Source organism: Beta vulgaris, chromosome 4 (assembly GCF_026745355.1).
Source record: "Beta vulgaris subsp. vulgaris cultivar EL10 chromosome 4, EL10.2, whole genome shotgun sequence".
Taxonomy (NCBI): Eukaryota; Viridiplantae; Streptophyta; class Magnoliopsida; order Caryophyllales; family Amaranthaceae; genus Beta; species Beta vulgaris.
Window position 1 is genome coordinate 64,167,613 of NC_079205.1, and position 25,948 is coordinate 64,193,560.

Genomic DNA, 25,948 nt, shown 5'->3' on the forward strand with positions numbered 1-25,948 from the left:
AATCTCCCCTCCCTTTCTTTGTACTTTATACTGCATTCGTGGCATACCATATGGTATATCGTACACCCAAGACTATTTTTTATTATTAAATGAGCAAAATGTACTAAAAAGGAGAGTTCTGAAGGAGCAAATAAGCAAACATTAGTTTCGAGTGTACCATGCACATGGTATACCTGGGTTTTTGATAAATAAAATCGATTGCATCCGGTGAAGAAATTTTTCTTGAGTGATAATATTTAACTAATTTTGACTTATCTATATTTTTCTGAACTTTTTTTTTTTCAAAAAATAATCAAAAAGATTTAACAGAATAATATATTAAAATGATATATATTAACTTGAATTTGCTTTAGAGGTGGCAGTAACTCCTTCACCATTAACCCTTTTTATCTAAATGGAAAGCAATGAGGTTAAAGTTAAGTGCATCATAATTACTCCAAGTACCCAACAACCAAGGCCAATAACAATAAGCAATTGTTTTGTCTCACAATTAAAATCACATAATCTTAGCACCAAAGAAAAAAGAAAAAAACCCAATTAAATCACATCTTTCATAAAGTGATTAAACACACTAAAGATATCATGATGTTTAGAGTGAGATAATAAGGAGAGAAACAAAGAGTCTTCATTCACATCAATGTGTATTACAATCAACATGCAACCCACTAATAACAAACTTCCAGCTTCAACAAAGCATAATATACTTGAATTTTTGTACAAATGATATTCTTACATGACTAAAAATTCCTACCAACTAAATACCCTAAAACCTTAAATTTCTGTATATCTTTATAATGACTATTCACATATCTCCTTCACAATTACATCATTACATGAAACATTATTGGTAATTTGCATAGAGTATGATCAAGAATGGAAGAGAAATTAAACACCATATTTTTTTTTTCTCTTAGTTACAAAGTATATATATATATATATCAAGTATAAATGTAAACTATAAAGATCATGAAAACCTATATATATATCTATCTATGACTTTTTTTGTAGGTGATCTTATTAAGTAATTATGGAAACTTATGATAATTTTTACCTCTCCATGACCTAATTACAAGAACATGAACTATGAAGATCCATTTCATATGTAGGAGAAATCAATTTGGAGTGTAGAAAAAAGGAAATAAAAGGTTGGAAAAAAAAGGATTTTTACTCAACTTGGTAATCAATGAAGGGAAAGGAAGAAACATCCTTCATGAGTTCTTCCAAATCCCATTCTCCTAATCTTGAATCATTCTCTCCTCCTTCCCAATTGTTTCCAACTCCAGGTATCGCGATCTCGAATTTCTTAGCCATGTTAAATGGATTGGTGTTATTGTTTATGGTGCTAATTATGTGGTGGTTATGATCAAAATGATTATCATTGTTGTTGTTGTGAAAATTATGGTTGTTGTTGCTAGTGTTACTACCAAAAACAATATCTTCAGAAACTTGTGTATTTTCTTCAATGCTTATTGTCTCCAAAGAAGGAATAGAAAGCTCCCCTTGCAATATCCCATAATTATAATTTTGACCTCCAAGCATCCCATAACTTCCACATATCATCAATCCATCATCACCCACATTACACATGCCATGTCCTTGTGATGACATGCTCATGCATGATGATGCATGATTCATGTATCCATTACCACAAGCAGACACATCTAGAGTAGTAGCAGTAGCAGTAGCAGTAGCAGTAGTAGTAGTAGTACTGTTATTTACCATATTGGACAAAGGATCCATGATTCCATGATGATGTAGAGGTACCATGGATTGCAAAGATGATGATGTTGGTGAAGCAGCAGAATTATTGTTCAAATACATAGCCATGATGCTACATGGATCCTGCATGGCCATAAATCCTCCTACCATCCCATCTCTTGGCTCAGTTGATAACGACGAATCGCTTGCATTGGGTGATGATGATGAATTTGATGAACTCTTCAGTCTTTTTTTCACAGTTGAATTCCAGAAATTCTTTATCTCATTATCAGTTCTTCCAGGCAAACGAGCCGCAATTTGGGACCACCTAAGATTTCATAGAAATAATAATCATCATAAGAACAAATTAATCAAATAGAGTATGAAAACAAACGATATGATAAAGATGTTATGGACAATGGACATGCTGCCTTACGTTATCAGAATTGCATGGTTTTCTTGCATGAACTACAAAATTCAAAGGAAAAAGACTGTTGGAGTATCTTCAACTCAAAGTGCAGATATTAGTAAAGTAAAAAAAAGAAAACAACAGAAGAAACCAGTGTCATTTTCAGCTTGGTTTCCCCACATTTAGAAGATATAGTTTCACGCAAGTATCACATACCATGTGCTACACCAACCTACATCATATGGATAGGACACTGATGCCTTTTCTTTTAGAGCCAGTCATTTCTAGGAAATTAACTGCGCGTAATACTACATCTGTTCCTAAATAATTGCAACAGTTTAACGTTTATACTATTTGATAGAGTATAGATATATTCCGGGGTCTCAACCATCAGTTTAAGCTTTTGGTTGAGTTGGTCCTTTGACATGGTATCGGAGCCAGCATGACATAAAGGTCACATGTTCAGATCTCATCCACCCCTCCTTCCTCAGTGGAATATTTAGCGCCAGGTATGAGGGAGACCTGTGCTGCATCCACACTTCAAGCCCAAAGGCCTCTTGCGCAAGGGGGAGTGATAAAGTATAGATCTATTCCTGGGGCCTCAACCAGCAGCTTAAGCTTTTGGTTGAGTTGATCCTTTGACACTATTCACATACCCAGTTTGATCATAATACGTTTAGCAAATAAACCAATGTCCATGTATACGATTTTCGAGAAAATATATGATAAGTATCCATGTGTATGAAAGTCAAACTGTTGCAATTATTTTAGAACTGACGGAAAAGTGCAATTAACGATTGCCACGTAAAGCCCAGTCATTCTTCCATGTTCAGACTTTAATTTGTCTTAGAGCAACTTAGTTGGACATGAAAGTGTTTAGACTCAGAATATTAACAGACAAGATCCTGTCTTCATCAAAGGGTAGATGAAGGTTGACTGTAAAACCCTATCTTTGTCATTTTCTTCAACAACAGACGATCTATTGTACCTTAACTCAATGACGAGAAAACGAAATATATAAGAGTTTCTCAGAATTCCTCCTTAAATGATCATAATTTTCATTTCAATATTCTTCAAGATGAAAGATCATTTTTCTTTTTCTAGAACAACATGACATTTCATGAAACAATATTACTGTAAGACAGACTTATAGAAACCCAATGATGCAAACACATGAAATGAGAATAAGGTTACAACTTCAACTAGTTTAATTATGCTTGTCATCCCTCTGTTTTTTTATCGGTCTCACTTAGAATCTTGACACTATTTATACTTAGAGAAAATCTTCTCATTTTTTTTTTTAATTTATAAGAAAAAATATAGTCATGTGAGATCTTGTTTGATTCCTCACAGTTAATACATTATTAATATTCAATAGTTATATTTTTGCTAATATATAATGAAAGATATTTAAGTTTAAAGATGTGCATTGAGAGATGTGCATAGGAAAGTGAGAAAGATGAAAAAAAACAAAAGGAGTACCTAACAAAATAATGAGAAAATCAACACAAAAATACAATACAAATAAAAATTCACAAATTGAAAACGGGGTTTGAAATTAGCCAACATCAAAGAGGAGCTTTTAACAGGCTCGTTCGTTATCGCAATCTGTTTTTAAGATTTATAAATTGAAGTCATATGAAATGAATAGACAAATAAATATATTCAGAATTAATACTGGAAATGTATTATTTACTTTTTGTAGTTCACATTTATCAATCTTTGGATTTCAAAATAACAGAAAACTTACTACTGAAAAAACAATGATGAACCGACCTTAATAATAAAGAACAACAAAATCATATCCGTACTTCATGATATTAATGATCATCACTATCTTCTTGACTATTGTTAAGACTAAAGACAAATTAAAGCACCATATTATTCACAGATTCAAAACAATCATAAAAACCTCCAAACGAAAATGAAACACTCAAACAAAATAAAGAAAATAATACTACACAACAAAACATGAAAAACTTCTCAATACGAAACACAAGATATCTAATTATGTTTTCTTTCAAATTAAAGAGATTTTTTGAATAAGATGATATATAATTAGACATATAGCATTACTCCTCCATACCCAACAGCCAGAGACGACGGCGACAACAACAGCAACAACAACAACAACGTCAAAGTCTTAAGGAAGAATTGACATGAATAATCCCAACTTTTACGGGTCTTCTCAAAATAATCTCAACTTTGAAATAATAATCCCAACTTTACGGTGTACCTTCTCAAAATAATCTGAACTATTAATTTTCATCATATTACACACCTAAAATGAATTAGTGCGGGCAAGGAAAATGATAGTTTGGCTTATATTGAGAAAGTCCTCTCAAAAGTTGGGATTATTTTGAAAAAACAGGTGAAAGTTGGGATTATTCATGTGAATTTTTATCCAGATAGTACGGAATAAAGGAGAAAAATGAGAGAAAATTAAAGAAGGGAATTAACAAGTGTAATCTACCTATTTCCAAGAAGAGAATGCAAATGAATGATGAGATCTTCTTCTTGAGGGGAAAATGCACCACGTTTAAGATCAGGCCTTAAATAATTAATCCATCGAAGACGACAACTCTTACCACACCTTAACAAGCCAGCATTCCTTGCTACATCACTCCAACAACCTTGTCCATTAGTAAGCATATAATTCATGAGTTTATCATCTTCTTCAGGCGACCATAACCCCTTTCGAAGCTTGATACTGCCATTCGTCGTACTAGTACAACCGCCATTACTATTACTATTACTATTACCATTACTATTACCCTTAGAAGCAGGATCAGTAGGCTTCCTCATAGTAAAATATGAGGTAAGCTAAAAAAAAAAACTAACTGATCTTAAGTGAGGTGATGTAGAGAAATCTAAGGACGTTTATAGAGAGAGAAAGAGAAAGGTGTAGGCAGGTATCATATAGTGCCAGTGATGATCATGATCATGATCATGATGGTTATGTGGGGTTTGCTTAGATTAAGAGGAAAAGAGAGAGAAAAAGAGGGGACAATGTTGGTTGATAGGTCAAGTGAAAAACGGTTTGGAGGAACTAAGGTTAAAAAAAAGGAGAGAGAAAGATGTATTTTTTTTTTATTAGGAAAGATAACTGGTCCGAAGATCAATCTCTACTAGGTTTATAGGCTACTAGATAGTTTGTATGGTACACCAGCTTAGATGTTGGGTATAAAGCTAAACAGCCTAGAAGTAAATGTTTCGACATACTGTTGGGATGAGGATCTGAATCCTGGACAACTAACGTTCTTAAATTCATAATGGTACTCTACTGAGCTAGCACCTCTCTTTCGAAGAAAGAGAAAGATGTATGGTGGTCTTGTCTTTGACTCCATGGCTTTGTCTTTTGCCAATACTATTGTTTCTTCACTCTCACGGTAATCATCATTCATATCATCTATGGGATCATAGGGCAGCGTGAGAAATAAAAGTTTGTTTTCTAACCAAAGCCAAGATTTTTGCTTACAAAACACATAATCTCTTTCCATCTTAATTCCTCTTTTTTGTTTTTCTCTCATGCATACACACGTGTATTTGAAGTTAGAGAGAATGATAAAGAGAAATACTACTTATAGCTTAATAAGATTGTAATACCACGCATCAAACTATCATAAGTCCAGATCATCAGTCATTGCACTTGTCTTACTCTTATATTATAAAAAACATACATCATTCATGGGTACTTCATTTTGGCAAACTTACATGGTACGAGTATGATACTAGTACTTAGAATATAAAATTTAATATGAATCGATATTAAGTAGAGGTCATTAATGGACTAATGTGATTCCTAATCGTGTTCGTATCCTCATCTCCGAAGTATTTGGTACTTGTGAGAATTTTAACTGTTGGCAAACTTTCATGGTAGGAGTATAATACTGGTACTTAGAATATATTTGGTACTTGTGAGAATTTTAACTGTTATTTGTACTTGTATTGGGTGCGAGTATAATACTGATACTTAGAGCATATTTGGTACTTATGAGAGTTTTACGTGTTGGAAATGAAAAAATAGAAGTTATTATTGTTATTTGATATGTAGGGGCCTAGGGGGTGGTGTAGACAATGGTTTCTATTTCTCAAGGGTAACTATTTCCACTTAATTATTACCCTCCTCAACTTGCACATAACATTATACTACAATAACTTAGAGGTGATCATTTTGGCCCGGCCCGCGGTCGGGCCCAGCACGAATTTGTTTTGGCGTTGGGTGGGTTTTGGGCAAACCAAAAACGACTTTTTAGTCTATTTTTTGACCCGGCCCGTTTTTTGGCCCGTAAAAGCCCGCTAATTTAGGCCCAAAATAGCAGGCTTTGGGCACAAAAATTCAGGCCAAATTTAAGCCTGTCCCGGCCCGGTCAATGGGCAAAATTTTTTTGCCACGGTCCGGTTCATGACCACCTCTACAATAACTACACTACTTGATCCCATATTTATAAGTGCTCTATTTCCATAATAAAATTAAACACCCAATAAAAATAACAATTATTGTTCCTAATCCCTCTATTTAATTTCATTTCTTGAGTTAAACCAAACATGCACTTACAACATATTCTTTGATTGTTTTTGGGCTTTGTTTATTCTTTATTTCATTTACTTGAATACTAAGGTTACAATTCTTTGTATATTTTATGAAAATGCATAATTATATTTGAATTAAACTAATTTTAAAAGTATCATATAATTCACTTTATCGTGCCAAAGTGTTTTGCACAAATTATTAGAATAGACAGTCTATTTTTAACATAAAATTAGACGAAGCCAATATTGAATTTTTCTAACAAACTCATTCCATTTCACTTTAACCCAACACTATTCTAGTTATCCCTTCTCTTCTCCTTCCTTTATTTTCTTGATTCTCGAACTAAAACATACAATTTCAAAAAAAAACTTGATAGTCTTAAGGAACGGATTAAACTAGTCACTAAATTGATTAATCTAATAAGTTAAAGAATATCAATACTGAATAGATTAAACTGGTCACGAACTAGATTAAATTGGTCCATAAATAGATCAAACTAGTCACTATATTTTTTTTTTTTTAAAAAGACGGTCTCTTACAAGACCAACTGAAGTAATTTATTATTTAATATTCCATATCCATTTTGCTTTCATACCCTCCAACTTAGATCTTACTTTTTAGACCCAGGCAGCCAGCAACTATATATGAAATAGAAAGGTGAAAAAACTTTGGTAATTCCCACAAATAAAAATGGTAAGCAAATCATATTAAGAAAATAGAAAAGGCATGTAAAAGATGTAAAGAGATATGAATGTTTCACAAAATAAACAGTAGTACTACAGTATGGATTACAGACAAACCATTGGAGATTTAAGTACATCACCACTTTTGTGCCCTTGTAGATATCTCCCCATCACCTGGATTACAATCAAGTAGTCATGAGGAATTCTAGGAAGAAATCAAGTATAAAAATGGGACCCATAAATGAGAATAGTAAAGACATATATACACATCAGTCACTTTGCACTAAGTTAAGTGCAATAAGTTTTTATTGTTGTTGATTCAGTTGATCATACATAATTAAAGTGCATTATGATTTAAGCATGCAGTTTATTTAGTTTTCCTTAAATTTACAGTTACCTGTTTATTTAGTTCATTAAAATATGATAGAAGCATGAATAACGAGAATGGAAATGTTTTGAATGTGGAATATTGACAAAAAAAAAGGAAGAAATCCTCCTAAGAAGGAAGTCAGAATATTATTACTGAAGCTACAACTGCAGTCCTGTAAGGCAAATTAGATCTCATAGATGTCATGTACCAGCAGAACTCCACACTAATGCGATTATACCAGCACTAATGCACCGGATTCCATTAGAACTTCGCAGCTAAGCGTATTTGGGCGAGAGTTTACTAGGATGGGTGACCTCCTGAGAAGTCCTCGTGTTGCAACATTTTTCTGCAAAATTCATTTACTTCAAAAAAAAAAAAAAAAAAAAGACGTGATGTACATCATGGTTCTGAAAAGTTTCAGCAATTCAAAGTAAAAGAATATACGATTCAAAATAAAAGAATTTATCACGTCTTTATTCGTAAAAGAGCATATGATTCCTATTATAAGAACAAAAGTGAGAGCATAAATAAGGGTACGAATAAAAAAAATGGTCCTTAGATCTCATGTATACATAGGATAATAGGAGTTTGGATCCTCTAGAGTTATAATGAAATTCTATAAGGTAAAGTTAAATTCGAATTATACATTTTAAAATCAAGGACTTATATTAGTGGGAGGAAAAAATTAGGGGTGGATTTTGATGAGAAAAAATATGGGAGATTTTGGAAAGAGAATATATAAGCCATTGATTTTTTATTCAGTGATTGATATTGCTCAAACTCTACCCTATAGAATTATTTTACAACTTTAGAGGATCCAAACACGGAAAATAGGACTATTAATGAGACAAAATAAGATCTACGATTTCTCATTAATACTGAGCAAATTCCATGGTGCTTCCACAGGGTAAATCATATATTTACTACTAATTTTAAAGGAAATTGAATGGACAAAGAGATTATCACCTTTATAATGTAGACAAAAAATAACCTTTGTTAACAAAATCAGTAAGATCTTTCAATGTTTACGGACATTGAAGCCAAATTGTCAATGTCTAGGGAACAAAGCAGAAAAAAACTCTATTCTTGATTTTTATATTTTTCCTTTCAGCTTTACTGTAATAGTGTAATGTAACATTATTTCTTTCTAGATGCAAAAAAGTACTCTATCAGTCATCAGAGGATCCAAAAAAGCAATAAATCAATTTACCCAATAGCCAAAACTCAGTACCATTGACATAATGATTCTTTTACCTGTGATTCTGAGAGAGACACGTAACTTATTTGGATTAAGGTGAGAAGAAAATTAACTTACTGTATGTACTAATAATTGGTTGCCTTAACCTATGTTACTCAGATACTTATGTCGGACATGGTTAATATATGAAAATTTACTCCAAAAGAACGAACGTCAAAGTGTTCATATATATGTTGAAGTATTAAGGACTTGACACATATACTTAAGGTGAAATAATTAATCTAAATAACTTAGACACTAGTTAATCAAGGAAGAGAACAAACTAGTACTGTTCTAATGCTCTTCATACCATGACCTTCCAATGATGACATCAGATAAACATAACAAAGTTCTATAGGTTGCATAATAATTAATAAATCACGATAAAAGCCGTTAATAATATTGTGCTATGTTACTTGGATTTGTGTATCTGTTTCATGTACAATGGTGCCATCATGCGACTTGACTATATCTATAATATGATTTTGGATCAAAATGAAGTGTGAAATATGAAATTAGTGTCATAGACAATACACGACTACTTAAGGTAGATTGAGTCAGAGTAACATAGGCGCCGCGCCGCCTATGAGGTGACCTAATTCAAGCAAGCAACATAAAGACCATTTCAAGTCTCCAACATTCCTACATAACCACACGATATGCATAGTGTTACATAGTACTATAGTACTTCTATACAGATGGAGGTGCAGAACTACATAGCATGCAAAATTGCAAGCTACTCAAATGAATGAACTTTCCCATGCTTTCATTTGACAATTATTTATCAAAAACAAAATCAAACAAGAAAAAAGGGAGAGATAAAGAAACCAAAAAGAAAAAAGCACTGCATGTACAAACTAGACAGCAAAAAGAAAAGGTATAGATAAGATAACATGGAAGCTACTCCAAGGGATGTTACTTTCTGATGCTTTCTCTTTACAATACTGTAGTCTGGGTAAAGTCTTTATCTTGGGCAAGCAAACATGCCCTATTCATGAATCATGAGTGGCAGGCCCAATTGTTGGAAGAAACCTATATATTATAATCTTTGCAGGCCAGAATTATATTGTCCACAAGTCCATCAATACATCTGAATAAACTAATTTCTTAAAATACTACCTCCGTTTCTTTTTAATTGTTACACTTACACTTTTCACGCATGCCGATGCACTACTTTGAGCCTTTATATCTCTAATTTTGTATTTGTAAAAAATATAAAAACTACATATTAATAAAATACATACTTATACGAATCTAACAAGATCCCACATGACTATGTTTTTATTCACGTATAAATCACAAACGAGGGTCAAAGTGCAATTTGTGAATAGTGTAAAATGTCAAAGTGTAACAATTAAAAAAAACGGAGGTAGTATATACTTCCTCCGTCTTACAATAGATGAAACGCTTATCATTTTAGGTCGTTTTAGAAGAAATGAACATTTTAACTTATTATATTTAGTACTTATTTTTCTAGCTCTTTCTCTTCATCACATGGGTCCTTTTTTTCTTTCTCTTTATTGCTCTCTTCTCCTAAATCCCGTGCCAAAGCTCTACGTTTTATTTAAAACAAAACGGATGAAGCATAAACTTCCTCTACAATTTGCATCTTTATATTCGCAATCAAGCTACTTAGACAATTACCATGTATTTTTAGAGCAATAGTAAAAATAATCTAATTACTGTTATTATCGGTGTTTAAATTATTTTGATTTATCGGTCCATTTGACTTACATTTTGTCATCTTACAATTACGTGTCAATAAATCATGTTGCAAGTATATAGAAGAAGTTAACTTAAATTCTAAAATTTCAGGACCACCTAGCAATTCAGAAAACTTCAAAAGTATTATACACACACAAATCACCTGCTCAAATAAACAAAGGAAAGTGCAATGATGCTAAGAGCCCCCAATAAACGACTGAAAGAGCACCCTAAAACTAAGGGTGGGAAATTGTAAACATTTAACCATGTGCCTTTCATGATTATGTTCAATCTTTTACCAAATTGAAATAAAATAATGGGTGTTGAGCTAAAGATGTGGTAATTACAATTAAGTGATGACGATCTTGCTTAGGCTAGGTTTTAGGAAGAGCACTGAGCACTCATAGATGAAGACATGAGGTAACGTTTCAACACTAAAAGGAGGTAAATTATTGGTATTGGTATATGACAAGTTAAAATAAACTATCAACATCATATACGACGCGTCGAGATATAGACATCATCTATCTTACAGTTTGCGTGTCACTTTCTTTTATTTGTGACTATTATTATTTCAATGGTCTAATACTTTATAATAATTAGTTTACAGGAGCAAATATGAGCCGATAATCAATATTGATAACAGCGTATAAGAAAACAAACTAGCATTTTCATATAATAGAATATACTGTAGAACAATCGTACTTTTTATTATATTATAATGTACTAGAAAACAAAACAAAAACTCACGATTATTCAATAAGGAGTACTAATCTATTGAACCTCATTATGTAGCACATCATAGACTCATAATCAACAGATGAAAACAAAACTCACAATTGGTGTAGAGATTATGAGATTGAAGATTTTGGTTCATATCTAAGGCCCTCATATTTGCATCTTACAGTTGGCAAGGAGTTGGTATATGTTACTTGGACTCAGATACTCATAAGTCATATCGGACACTAATACGTGTTAAAGTGTCGAATAAAAAAAATTATTTGAAGAGTTTAATGATTATTGCCGAACTTCACAAATAAGAGTCAGAATCCGATACAAGTACTTGAGATTATGAGAGTTCATCTAAGATTCTTAATTCGTTGGAAGATCAAGTACCCTAGAAAAATTCTACTCACAATAATTCCTAATGCATGAACAATCCCAAAAAATCATTCAAGTGATGACAATTAAAACGTGCTTATAGTAGAAATAATAATAATAAGCATCACTTTCACAATATTCCCCTTACTTCAGCATCAAATTGTTCCAAATTAATAATGATTTCCTCTTTTAATTATGTAAATTCCACTCCAACATAATTATTGAGAATTAACAGTAACCATCCAATGAAAAAAAAAAACCCATCAAATTTGACAAAATGCAATTGTTACATATCGCATTTTCAACATGAATTAATATCAACAATCTACGCATATGTTACTCAAAATTCGATTCACATCATTAAAATAAAAAAACGAATTAAATTAAGCCAAGAATTGAGAAAAAATTCACCGATTTATGATATAATGAACTAGCGAATTCGATCAATTGATAGCACTGCAAATTGACGACATGAAGGCGTAACATTGAAGCTTCCGATTTAGATTGCTACTTTGTTGTGCGTTGAGTCTTTCAGTTGATGTTGAGTTGCGCTGTAAACTGTAAAGTACAAAATTGTGTTAAAAATTACATAGGAATTGACCATCTTTCACATAGGCCTATTTTGGCTATTTGTCATTGTGTGGCCTTTCTTAATAGGGTTTAGATTAGCCATCTTTCACTTTCTCATAGGTGTATAGTAATGTGTGACCTGGTTTTTTTACTTCCTCCGTTTCATATTACTCGCTACACTTTTCAATTTACGGACTTTTAGGCAACTTTTGGAGAGAAATGAGGTAGAGAGTAAAAAAAAATAAGGGACCCATGTGAGAGAAAAAAGATAGAGAGAGTTTATTGTCCAAAAAGGAAGTGTAGCAAGTAATGTGAAATTTCCCACACTGGAAAGTGTAGCGAGTATTATGAAACGGAGGAAGTACAACTTTTAGTATACATCTGGGACTTTTTTCATGGTTCGTGAGTATAGTATATGCAATACTGATTTCTTGCTTATTGCTTATTGCTTATTTAGAAAGAAGGTATATATGAGCAAAAACCGTAGAATGATGAGAGCTCCAAGTTTAGCAAGAGCAAATAATGGCATTGGGTATATCATGCACGTCGTAATAATTGTTTACTATGATGTATAGTGAATGTACTTCGTTCTTTGTTCATTTACACCCTCTTAAAAACGTATTTACATTGTTATTTAAAAATGCAAGATATGGGAAAAGGGTCATAGAATTATTTTTGAATTCCCCATTGAGTAAAACCAATTTGTACCTAATCAAGCCTTGGCCAAAATCCATACATGATTGGATTAGACGACCACTTTCTTTCCAAACCATTGCAATCCCTCTTTTCTAGCCCAAATCGAGATCAACCCAAAGCATAACCTAGGCATGGGTATTGTCCAAAATGTTCTCAAGCATCCACTGATTCACATAAGAGGCTATTCTGTATTGTTAAGTACTTCTTCCTTTTTTCCTTATACTCGCATCATATAGTATGAGCATACTATATTTTAGGAACCAAGAATCTTTGAGGTTAATGGTATGGCTTCCTATTTCTACATGGGAGATCAAAGGTTCAAATCTTGGTAGAAACAAAAAATTTCAATATTGTTGGGAGGGTTTGGGGTTTGGGGCTTATTGGGCCTCTGGGTGAAAGGCCCTGTGCGAAGGCAGCCTAGAGGAAATTCATCTTACCATGGAAAAAAACTACTTATTAAGTCATTATTCTCAACTTTAGAGCAAGAAATTACTAAGCTCTAAAATTATAAATATTTTGTGAAAATTTCGAAAAACATGAAATTATCATGTAAATTTTCAACTATTATAGAAGCACCAAGCACCCCATGAGAAAAAAAAAATGAATAAATTGAAAATTTAGTCAAATTCACATGTATTAGGTAGGAATGGCAACAGATCGGACTTGGACCAGAATCCGACTCCGACCCTACAGAAAGTCGGATTTTAAATCTGAGTCCGACTTCGGCACCCGACTCTGAAAATCCGAATCCAACCTGACTTAAACTCCGAACATCCGACTCTGAGATCCGACCCGACTTAAAATCCGAACACCCGACTCCGAACCCGACCCGACTTATTTTTCTTCCAATTTTTTATAATAGAATAGTCTTTTGTAATATAATAATTTAATCATTAAAATTTATTCTAATCATCATATGGAAATCTTACATAGTACAAATAATCTAAATATTACTATTATTTTTAACAGTCATTTTTTCTATGGGAAAATCCTATATAATACAATGCTGAAAGTCGAAGTCAGATTATACATAAATAATACATTACATAAATAAGAAAAATAGATTGATTGACCCAAAGTCGGAGTCGGATTCGGATGTTGGATTATTTTATGAGATCCAACTCCGAACCTCCTCCGACTCGGAGTTAGATTTTTAAAACGAAGTCGGAGTCGGATTACTTTTTTGTCGGAATCGACTCGGATTTTTTCCTACGGATCGGAGCGGACTAGGGTCGGATTCGGACTGGATTGCCATCCCTATTATTAGGTGCAACTGTGTAAGTTGAATAATATATTTTTTTTAATAAGAAAAGAATACTTAGGAAGACCCTTAATCAGGAGGCTAACTTAAAACATCCTTACGCATGAAAAGAGAGAAATCAACATCAAAAAGAGGGTAAAAATACAGAAGGGCCAAGAAGGAGTGACCAAAATGAGCCATAAGGTCTGCAACCTTGTTCACTTCCCGAAAGCAATGTTGAACCTGAAAGGCTTCAAACTTACCAAGACTAGTATTAATATCAATAATAATATTACTAATTTCCCAAGGAACCTTCCATACTTTTCTAACAACACTAATAACAACAAGATTGTCGCCTTCAATAACAATCTTGGAAATGTTAAGCGAAAGAGCCGCGATAATGCCATCCTTGAGGCTCCAAGCTTCAACCTGGAGAATTGAGGAGTAACTGTGCAAGTTGAGTATGATCTCTAGTTATGTCAAAGCCAACATTTCTTCAGTGTTTCTAGATCGTTTTATATTTCAACTTTGCCAGTCAATTTGCATTACTTTTCTTGGTAATTCATTATGACTAGTACTTCTATATGATACGAAAAGATTAGGTGAGAATTGAGATCCAAATTCACAACATATAATATATTTATACATCCCAAAATTAGGTCTACATACATTCATTTAATTTATTTCTTTAATCTTAATCCACAACCTAATCTAATTTCATGCCCCACATTATTAAATAATAATTCATCTATTTCTCTTCTTTTTTTTCCCTTAAGATATCATTTTTGCATTCAACCAACCATTTATTCATAACTAAACAACCAAAAAAAAAAAAACATCTTTCTTTAATTTCAAGTCCTTCTTTGTTTCATACTTTCATTGCATTCTGAAATTAGTAATTTTCTTTTATTGAAGATGTTGCAAGTAGTGTTAGGAGCAGCTTCTTCAGCTGTGCCATTATTACTGTTAATTCCACCCATGAGAAGGTTTACTGTTTTTGTTAGCAAATTTGAAGATCTTCTTCAAGATATAATTGCTGAGATTTTTGCAACGTGTGATAATCTTCAATCTCTTACTTCTCTTATTTTTGGTGTTTCTTTTGTCCTAATAACAACTGATATAAAACTATTTCTGAAACTCGAAACATCAGCTAAAGCTTATGGTTAGAGTTCGAGGAATAGGTTTATACTCCTTTGAAAGTATAAGAAACAATTTTGTAAGTTTTGTAAGCTTTAAGTACTGTAAGCAATTAATTTTATAAGCTTCAATTATGTTTAAACAGTTAATTTTGTAAGTTCTGTAGATTCAGACTATTTTGTAAGTTCTGTAGATTCAGATTATTTTGTAAGTTATGTATATTTAAGCAAAGATGAGCACATCCTCTAATCATATGAGTGTCACCTTGATCCCACATAAGGAAAAGATGGATTGACTAGTAAGCAGGGAAGCACCAGAGGAGAGAGAAGGGGGGATTTTTTATTTTTAAAAAATGAACGAAAATTGGGAAGCTGGTGGAAAAGCGACACGTGGCTCTTATTACTTGTTAAATTGGTTTATTCTAATCACCAGATTAAGGGTGTAAATGAGACGAGACAACTTGTGAGCTACTCGAGATCAACTTGATCAAAACTCGGTGAGAGCTCGACTCGAGCTGTTAGTGAGTCGAGTTGAGCAATTCAATAACTCGTGAGAAGCTCGGATACCCAATTATCAATAACAAGATACCTAAATTCAACATTTTCTACCTTATTGTTGTTTTTAACATGAGACACTTGCAAGCTACTTGAAATGTACTCGGTCAAAGCTCGACTAAAACAATGCTCTAGTCGGTCAAAATCCGTGAACTCAACTCAAACTCAAACTCAAACTTGACGTCTGACATTATTGACACCCTTATACCAGACCATTTTGGAAGGTGTTTTCCATAATTGAGATTATTTTAACTCATAGTTGGGATTACTAGAAATGGACAACTTATAGTTGAAATTATTGACGTCAATTAATTAATCATACTTACTTTACTTAGTCATATGTCTTTAACTTGCAATTATATTTTGATTGATGTAAGAACTAGATATTACCCTACCATGAAATTGGAGTATTGGTAAAGACTTAATTTTTATATTTTTGGTCGGGGTTTTGTATCTTCATAGTTTCATCATTCATCAAGCTTATGAATTAGGCTCATGAATTGAATTTATAAAAATGAAGGAAGTGCCATATTGTGTAACCCCCTTATTTTTACCTCGTTTGTAAATACAAACTTTTATGAGGGAGTCCACCTATTTGGTGTAACTTTCAAGAGAACCTTATTTGATTCACTATATGTATTTTCAATTGAGGAAAATATGACCAAATATATTTCATTTATAGTCACGAATATTATTATTTGTTGGATCCTGTTGAATTTGTTTTCGTCTGTTTAACGAATATGTTAATCTAGGGCTCACTACACCTCTCGTCTTAGAAGCTTTGACCTTCCGGACTGGTCTTCTTACCCTTAAAAGCCTAAACATCACCCATCATTTGGTTGAAGGTGACAACCAATCCCTTATCAGCATCATTATATTCAAGGAAAAACAACTGCCCTTTAAAGTTAGATTATCGCATCAAAGATATTTTCCAAGTCAATAAAGGATTTTGGAAGACACAATTCACTCAAATTTTTTTATATAGTCAATTGATCAGTTGCTAGTCATCTCTCAAAACTAAATCAGTCTTTCAATCAGTAAATGTAATTAACCCAATAGACGGATTTTCTAATTTCCTCCTTACACGGCCCAAAAAATTGCAATGCCTCCACCATTTTGTTGTCTAACTTCCAATAACCAATTTTTATATAGCCAATTGATCAATTACTAATCACCTCTCAAAACTAAATCAGTCTTTCAATCAATAAATATAATTAACCCAACCGACGAATTTCCTAATCTCCTCCTTGCACGCCCCAAAAAATTACAATCCCTCCACCATTTTCTTGTCTAAACTTCAAATAACCATTTTTTTTGTATAGCGAATTGATCAATTACTAATCATCTCTCAAAACTAAATCAGTCTTTCAATAAATATAATTAACACAACAGACGAATTTCCTAATTTCCTCCTTGCATGCCTCAAAAAAATTGCAATCCCTCCACCATTTTCTTGTCTAAACTTCCAATAACCATAAATATTGAGTTGTTTACCCCCCAAGCAACCGAGTGAGTCTACCCACCGGAAACCATGCTACTACGACAAACCACCAGAGCAATATCACCTCTCTCTCTCCTCCCTTCCCTCTCTTTCTCTCTCCTCTTCCCTCCAAAACTCTCCTTCTTAAACCCTAAACCCTGCTTAAACCCTAAATTCGCCAACCTCACTTCCAATTCCAGACCATTTTCTCTCTCCTCTGCAATTTCCCCAATTTCTTCGAGCAATTCTCAAACCCTAGATTTCGATGTCGAACCTTATTTATCGTGTTCTATGCCTGGTAAGCGCCTCAAAGTTGCCGTTCTTATTAGTGGTGGCGTCGATAGTAGCGTCGCTTTGAGACTTCTTCATGCTGCTGGTCATTCTTGCACTGCTTTTTATCTCAAAATTTGGTTTCAGGTTATTCTTCAAATTTCATATGACCTTTATTTTGTTGAATTATTCATACATTTAACATAGAGGATGTTTATGTGATTTGCTGTGTTATTTCATATGTATAATTTGGGTTCCCTCGCATTTTGGGAGTATTGTTTGTAAATTTTGTGTTGTTTTTTTGATTGATTGATTGTTCATGACTCCAATATGGTTAAATAGAACAGTTTAACCTAATACGCGGTACAAAAATGCGTATGGAAATGCAATTCGCTACCTAATTTTGTTATATAAGCCCAAATTTATCACACTTGCATTTAGCAACTCATCAATGAAATAGGTAGCACTGACTAAGAACATAGGGAGTATCTTATCTAGTCATAAGAAGATAGTGAGTATCTTATGTCAAAATTTGGTTCCAGGTTATTCTTCTTACTCATATGATCTTTATTTTGTTGCATTATTCTTCCATATAATGTAGAGGATGTTTGTGTGATTTGTTGTGTTATTAATATGTATAATTTGGGTTGCCTTGCATTTTGGGAGTATTGTTTGTAAATTTTGTGTTGTTTTTTTGATTGATTGATTGTTCATGCCTCCAATATGGTTAAATAGAACAGTTTAACCTAATACGCGGTACAAAATGCGTATGGAAATGCAATTCGCTACCTAATTTTGTTATATAAGCCCAAATTTATCACACTTGCATTTAGCAACTCATCAATGAAATAGGTAGCACTGACTAAGAATATAGGGAGTATCTTATCTAGTCATAAGGAGATAGTATCTTATCTAGTCATAAGAAGATAGTGAGTATCTTATGTCAAAATTTGGTTCCAGGCTATTCTTCCTATTCATATGATCTTTATTTTGTTGCATTATTCTTACATATAACGTAGAGGATGTTTGTGTGATTTGTTGTGTTATTTATATGTATAATTTGGGTTGCCTCGCATTTTGGGAGTATTGTTTGTAAATTTTGTGTTGTTTTTTTTGATTGATTGATTGTTCATGACTCCAATATGGTTAAATAGAACAGTTTAATCTAATACGCGGTACAAAAATGCGTATGGAAATGCAATTCGCTACCTAATTTTGTTATATTATCCCAAATTTATCACACTTGCATGCAACAACTCACCTCTTTCGGATCGCAGTTTGCGGGGTTTAGTGAAATAGATAGCAATGATTAAGAACATAGGGAGTATTTTATCTAGGCATTGAGGTAATTTGTAGAAATCTGTGAGGATCAGTTTTATATAGAGGTTCAATAGTTTTATGCAGTTCTCTTCTATCTCCTTAAAATTATGGAGTTTCATGTAATTCGCGACCTAATTTTGTCATATTACCCCAAATTTATCACAATTGCCATCTCAACTCTTTTAGATCACAGTTCGTGGGGTTTAGTGAAATAGGTAGCAATGACTAAGAACATAGGGAGTATCATATCTAGGCATAGAGGTAATTTCTAGAAATCTCTGAGGACCAGTTATATATAGAGGTTCAATAGTTTTATGCAATTCTCTTCTATCTCTTTAAAATTCTGGAGTTTCATGTATATGTACCTTTATGTGCCTTTGGATGTATTTTTTTTTTTTTTGGAGAAGGTGCATAATTGCTCTTATTAAATGAGAGGAACATGTCAATATCTTAGATGTGCTCTAAGCATGATGGCTCTAAGTCATAACGAGGAAGGCGGAGACTGCACTTAAAGGGTGGGTGTTTCAGGCCAATATAGTGACAAACTCAGGTTTTGTTATGTTAATATGCTTGGAATGGTTATGACTAGCATCATTAATATAGGTTAACACTCCATTTTTTAGGATTCTTTGTTGAAGGCTCTTGAAACACGCACATATGCTATAGATATGAGTATGACCATCCAGTTTGTTAATTTTTATCTGGACTAGTGTTATTGACATGGCTGGATTTGATTGTTGATTTTGGTAGGAGGACTTTGAAAACTTCTGGTCAGAATGCCCATGGGAAGATGACTTGGGATATGCTAAGGCTGTGTGTGATCAGGTAATTGTTCTAAATAGGTGATCATCGCAAGATGCATGGTTGGTATTGGTTTCCTTGACGGCCCTGGCCCACTCCCTCAAAGGGCGAACATTTTCTATTGAAAATGCTATATTTGGTTGATCTCATTAAAGGCTTTGCAACTGAACTGGGAAAGTATCTTTTCAGGTTGATGTTCCATTGGAAGTTGTGCATCTGACTGATGAATACTGGGAAAAAGTGGTATGATCTTCCGTGTAGTATAGGCGTGTTTTAACTGCCAGTTGTTTTATGATTATATCTTAGCACTCCTTTTTTTTTGCATGTGCTCTAAGGTCTGAGACTCATGGGACTCTCTATTAGGTCTCAGGTCTCTTACATCATTGAAGAGTATCGGAATGGCCGTACTCCTAATCCTGATGTTCTCTGTAATACAAGAATAAAATTTGGTAAGTAGATTGATGGTTTGTCCACTTTTTTTGTGTGAAGGAAAATCTCCTTTTTCACCAGTTTAGAAATTTTTGGATGCTAAATTGCTAATATTCTTCATTCAAGCTTGTCTAATTTTTGTCGTGTATCTTTTTTCCTCATTCAGGTGCATTCATGGATGCTATCAGTAGTATGGATTTCGATTATGTAGCCTCAGGACATTATGCAAATGTGATTCATCCATCTGCTGGCGCACTGAATAAGCATTCTATTCTGGAGCTGTCAAGGGATATGGTAATATTGTTGTCCGTGTTTGATCTGTTTTCTTTTGCTCAAGTATTGCTTTTGGTAGCAGCAGCTTGGTAGCTGCCAACATCTGTAACCATTTTGGTGCTTATTTGAGTATTTCTCTAAGGTATTGTTCTAACTTGAACTTCCTGGAAAGTGGAGACTGATGGGGATCATTCCGTGTGAACTTTTGATATGCAGGTCAAGGATCAAACTTATTTCCTGTCGCATCTTGATCAGAGTCAGCTTAAACGCCTTATATTTCCTCTGGGACATACATCAAAGGTGGGATGTGATTTCCTTTCATGCTTTTCATTCCTTTATCTTTAAATTTTTGCTGTCCTCCTTACTCACTACAATCAAATTTTTGAGGCTTGAGATATACCAAGAGAACTTCTACATCTGGTTATAAAGTCTAGTATACATTTTGGTTGCAAAAATAGGCACTCTTTTTTTGTCTTCCCTTCCCCACCCTTTCTCACATAAGGAAAAAGATAAGAAAATTGTTGATCTTAGAAGAATTATTTAGTGGATATTGATTAATAGGTTTAAATTTTAATGTCACATCCATGTTTATTGAGCTTCACATGATGGTCATTACTCATTAGTAATGGTAGGTTGCTCCTTCCTATCCAAATGCCAGCTCCTACCTCCTATGATGTGTGTCCTTTTACTAAGCATGTTCCAAGTTCCATGACCCTCCTTGTTAGAATGATATATTGGGTGCAACAGTTGCAAGATGCAGTGACAATGCAAGCTTTACTGGATAAACTGGCCAGTTTGTTTATCTCATGTGAATTTTGTCAAAATAATCATCATGTTCTGGATTGAAATAAAGAGTTTTATAAATTAATACTTTTATTCTTTTCCTAATTATCCATTTATTTGTTATGAAAAATGGAACTAAAATTGTAATGATACAATGTAAGTGCTCTAGTGATTAAGACCAAACTTGCAATAAGATAGGTTAAGATATCTTGTGAAATGTGATGCTTATATTTAGTGAGGATACACGAGTAATAAGTGGCAGCTAACAGTTGCGAAATTTTTTACTTTTGAAGGATGTGTGGATGTGTCATCGTGAATACCTGTAATTCTTTTCCTTGGCCCAAATTTATCTTTTCTGCTAGGGCTGTTTTTACAATCTCAGACATGATGGTCCAGATATTATAAGTCCCCCTCTCCAAGAACAATTGTCAATACTCACTAAATTTTGATGGAGGTATTTTATCAATTTGATGGTCTTGTGCCTAAAGTATGATAGAAATACAAAGCCTTTAGGTTTTGCAATGGTTAGCTTAACCAATGGGATGAGTTGATGGGTCCTAGCATGGAGTAAAGGTAATATATGCATTATGCTAAAGGTATGGCCTTGATGCACAGTGGTGTAGGTGGCTGTTGAAGTAGACTTATAAATTGTTGAAGTTCCCCTGAGAAAGCAGTTATGCAGGGACCATACTTAAGTTTGATATGAATTCTTGAGTCTGCTGCATTTCTTATCTTTAGCTTTTCTCATTTCTTAATCCTATTATTGTTCTGGCATTATGCGTACCTATGGATCATTTCATCAATCAATATGTTACTTTGCTTTCAGGATGAGGTCCGTAAACTTGCCAGCATATTTGCTCTTCCAAACAAAGATAGGAAGGATTCACAAGGGATTTGTTTCCTTGGAAAAGTACGTTTTACCAATTATATTATTAATTTCATGCTTCAACATAGATATGGAATATAGATGCCGGCTTTCTCATTACTCAGTTCAATTTATATAAGCTTTTCTAGATTCAGTTCAATTTATAACCTGAGTACTAGGTTATGTAATTATCTGTGTGTTTTCAACATGATGAGCTTCTTTCTGGCCTGGGGATTCCCAATTTCTACGGGAGTTTCATGTACTGATTTCCTGTAATATTTCATACATCATACTGCCTTGAAGCTAGGGCTCTTTGAGATCTGAGACTACTTTTGGTCCTTGTGAGTGGTGATAGTATGGCTCAATGCACTAATGTCACATTTGGTCTATGATACTTCCTCTGTTTTTTTAATAGTTATTTTTGACTTTTGCACTTTCATGTACTTATTTTGACCGGAAACTCAAGCATGTAAGGTATTGTTGGATTTATCCCAATATTATCAACTTTTTATAAGTTTCACAAATAGATAATTAATGGTTTAAGTTGTGTATTAGCAAGCGTGAAAGTCAAAACAATGCAACTATTAAAATACGGAGGAAGTATTTCATTGTTTATTAGGCAAGCCAATTAGTAGTGTCTATAGGTCTACTTCAGTTTGGTGTTTAAGCAACCACTGCATGTTGTGGAAGCTTTCTATTAACTTAGAAATATTATACAACTCTTTCCCAGGATGATAGCAAAAGAAAAAGTTACTTGCTTTGCTGGATGTGATTTTGTGATTGTTATTGTGTCCAGTCCTTGTTCTCTTTCGAGCTCTATGCTGACTGCTAGCTGATCTAAATTTACTCTTCCATTTTAGATAAAATTCAGTGACTTTGTTGCACGGCATATCGGTGAGAATGAAGGAGTCATATTGGAAGCCGAGACAGGAGATTTTCTTGGGAAGCACCGTGGATTTTGGTTCTACACAATTGGTCAACGGCAAGGTCTACGCCTTCCTGGGGACCATGGTAATTCATCGTTAACAATTCCATTATGGATTTTTGATATTCTTATGTAGGGGGTAGTGATGAGTGCACTAATTTGCTTCAATCTTAAATAGATGACCATAACTGTGTTTCGGCCAGTATTTTTGTTATGACAGTCCTTTTCATCATGAAGGTCTCCTTATTTTTGCCACCGTTTTAGTGTTAAGACAACAATAATGTATCAGAATTATTTTGCATGATATGATGGTACTTTATACCTGCTTTGCCTTGATTTTTCCTGGGAGTGTTTAGCTGTTGTTGGGGATTGAGAGAGTTCTTTAGGATTGTGATAGACGTGCTTAGATTTGAGTATACATAGATGTTCTTCCCCTCCCTTTTGTGGCCCTTATCCTTTGTGTTCTCAACCGCATTATATTCAAAACTTGCATCTTTGCCAACTTTTTTTTCCCCCGGTGCGCAGGTATGTTGTTCAGAAGGACACTAAAAACAATGTTGTGTTTGCGTCAAGAAACTATTATTCAGTTGATAAAAGAAGACGTGTTTTTCGCGTTGGGTCTTTGAAATGGCTTGGTGGGTTGCCTTCAGACAATATGAGTGAGCTGCAGTGCAAGGTAAAGGCCTTGAAGCATAGATTGTATTTCATTAATTTTTTTGTTTGTGATTTCTCATCAATGATGCCAACTGGTCCTTGGAAATTCCTTTTTGTAAATGTAAGGGCAATGCTACATATGTCTATGTTCTAGCTTCTTCAGATGATACCACATAGGCAGAAGCCTACACACTGCATAGTTACTTTGAGAACTGTCAAGAAACACATTCTGAATTTGCCGAATTATGCAGAATGGCTGGTTATTCAGGCATCATGTTCCAGTTTGATTTCAACCTCAATGGTGTATCTGCCTTGAAATCAGGACTACTGAGAGCCTTTACATTATGCTTCGTTCTTTTTTCTTCTCAACCCGGAATTAGCTGGTGATCATTATCGATGACGCAACCCTTGTAAGGCGGGGAGATAAGGGATCCTAACTCAGAAGGCAACCTCTGTCATTAATTAGTCAGGCAACTAGGAGTTTTACCTATAAGAAAATCACCACAATACCCCAACTTGGGGCCTGAGTTGGGGGTGATGAGAATCTATCTGGGTGTTGGAAACTCAGCATTCAGCTCCCATTTATTCTCTTTTATGCTTGTTTGATCTTTGAGAACCATGGTTCCCAGTGCCTCCACTTTTCTTCTTTTTTTATTTTTACTTTTAGACCCAAGTTTATATTGAGAAAATTATGCTACTGTTCATTGCATAATGTGTCGCCTTACCTACTATCTTTACTCTCTTTTTTTCTGGAACTATTTCAGGTTCGGCATGGTCCTAGCTTTATTGCTGCAGTTTGAGAATAGTAGTTGGTGAAAACTGCGATGGAGATGTTGCTGTTGTCCATCTATCAGAAGATGATCAAGGCTTGGCGGCTGGGCAGTTTGCTGCCTTCTACCAAGGAAAGATGTGCATAGGCTCTGGTGTAATACTCGAGTTTTGGGATGATGAAGGTTTTCCAGTGTGTGAGAAGGCTCTTGAAATCGCTAGAATGGAAGACAAGTCAAAGCTCGGAAAACCTGTAAAAATTAAGGTTAAACCAGAGGGTCCTGATGTGGGTACCAACGAGAACAACGGAAGTATCCATCCTTCAAGTGCGAGTAGTAAACGAGTAGACGCTGAAGAGGAGGTGACTGATAGCTTATCGCCGAATTGGATGCAACAGGTGAAACAGAAAATTTTGCAGTTGTTTTAGATTTTCGCGTATGTTGTACACTTGTGCTAGAGGATGATGTGCGCCAATTTTGTAAATGTAGTTCATCTATTTGTTTCCTAGAGACAACTTAGCAGATCCCACAGGGCATATATTACTCTCACGTATTGCCATATTTGCCAATGTACAATAGTGACCATCAATTTTTTCTCAATAAAATTTATGAAAAGCTATATTTGGAAAATATATGCTATTATTATTATTATTATTATGTTAGTAAAAATGATAGTTAAAGTGGGTTCGTGAATAGTTCAAAAGTCGAATTGTTGCATTTCTTTTCAGATAAAAAAGTTTCATAAATTACACGTTATTTCAACGACGTTAATTTTGTATTCGTTATCTTTACTTGTGACATGATAGTAACCAACTACCTTCCACATTCAATGTTTCTACTCGGTTGCCATCTTCTCCTTCACTTCTCCCCAATATAGGGCTTTGCTTTATATGGTAATTTGAAGAACAAAATAAAATATAGTAAATCACCATTAAAAACTTTTCAATGTACAAGTGAAGAATCAACATATGCCAAGTTTAATAAGTATACAAACTTAAATGAGGTTTTCATATCAAAGATGACTAATAACAAATGAAGTAATATATATATTTTATATGCAAATTTAGGGGATAAGTAAAATTTTTTTTTTGAGGGGATAGGGGATAAGTAAATTCTTAATAAAGTAAACTCAACTTTAAGATGCAATTTGATGAGTAATTAATGATGACTTTATCAACATAAAGTAAAAATCAATATTGTTAATTATAGTTGTTTTTTTTACTAAAAGTGGAGTTGTCCAAATAGATAAAATTATCCAAAGTGTGATTATTACAATAGAAAAAGAATAGAGAAAGTATGTAAATAAAATGGTGTTGAATCTCAATTTACAGCCACACAAAATCAACAATGTTAACAAAAAATTTGCAAAAAAATAATAAAAGTAATACATGTAGTAACAATAGATAATGTTTAAAATATGTGATCTCGAAGATGCGCATAATATTTAC

General features: G+C 33.7%; 2 protein-coding genes and 1 pseudogene across 2 annotated transcripts; 2 read left to right on the forward strand and 1 right to left on the reverse strand.

Annotated features, from left to right (window-relative positions):
- Positions 1-666: 666 nt before the first annotated feature.
- Positions 667-5,198, reverse strand: LOC104889983 (transcription factor MYB83). Its single transcript, XM_010675334.4, has 2 exons — positions 4,581-5,198; positions 667-2,026 (listed from the first exon to the last, which is right to left on the reverse strand). The coding sequence occupies exons 1-2, from the start codon at positions 4,910-4,912 to the stop codon at positions 1,165-1,167; spliced, it is 1,194 nt and encodes a 397-aa protein (XP_010673636.1). The 5' UTR covers positions 4,913-5,198; the 3' UTR covers positions 667-1,164.
- Positions 5,199-7,918: 2,720 nt separating this feature from the next.
- LOC125497264 (5S ribosomal RNA) lies at positions 7,919-8,036 on the forward strand (annotated as a pseudogene).
- Positions 8,037-17,362: 9,326 nt separating this feature from the next.
- LOC125497123 (uncharacterized) lies at positions 17,363-25,151 on the forward strand. The gene is given in 12 exon segments (XM_048643810.2): positions 17,363-17,830; positions 19,754-19,828; positions 19,994-20,047; positions 20,175-20,253; positions 20,400-20,527; positions 20,723-20,806; positions 22,116-22,199; positions 23,015-23,153; positions 23,156-23,165; positions 23,605-23,755; positions 24,498-24,510; positions 24,513-25,151. Coding segments are annotated over 12 exon segments (1,599 nt in total). The 5' UTR covers positions 17,363-17,464; the 3' UTR covers positions 24,929-25,151.
- Positions 25,152-25,948: the final 797 nt, after the last annotated feature.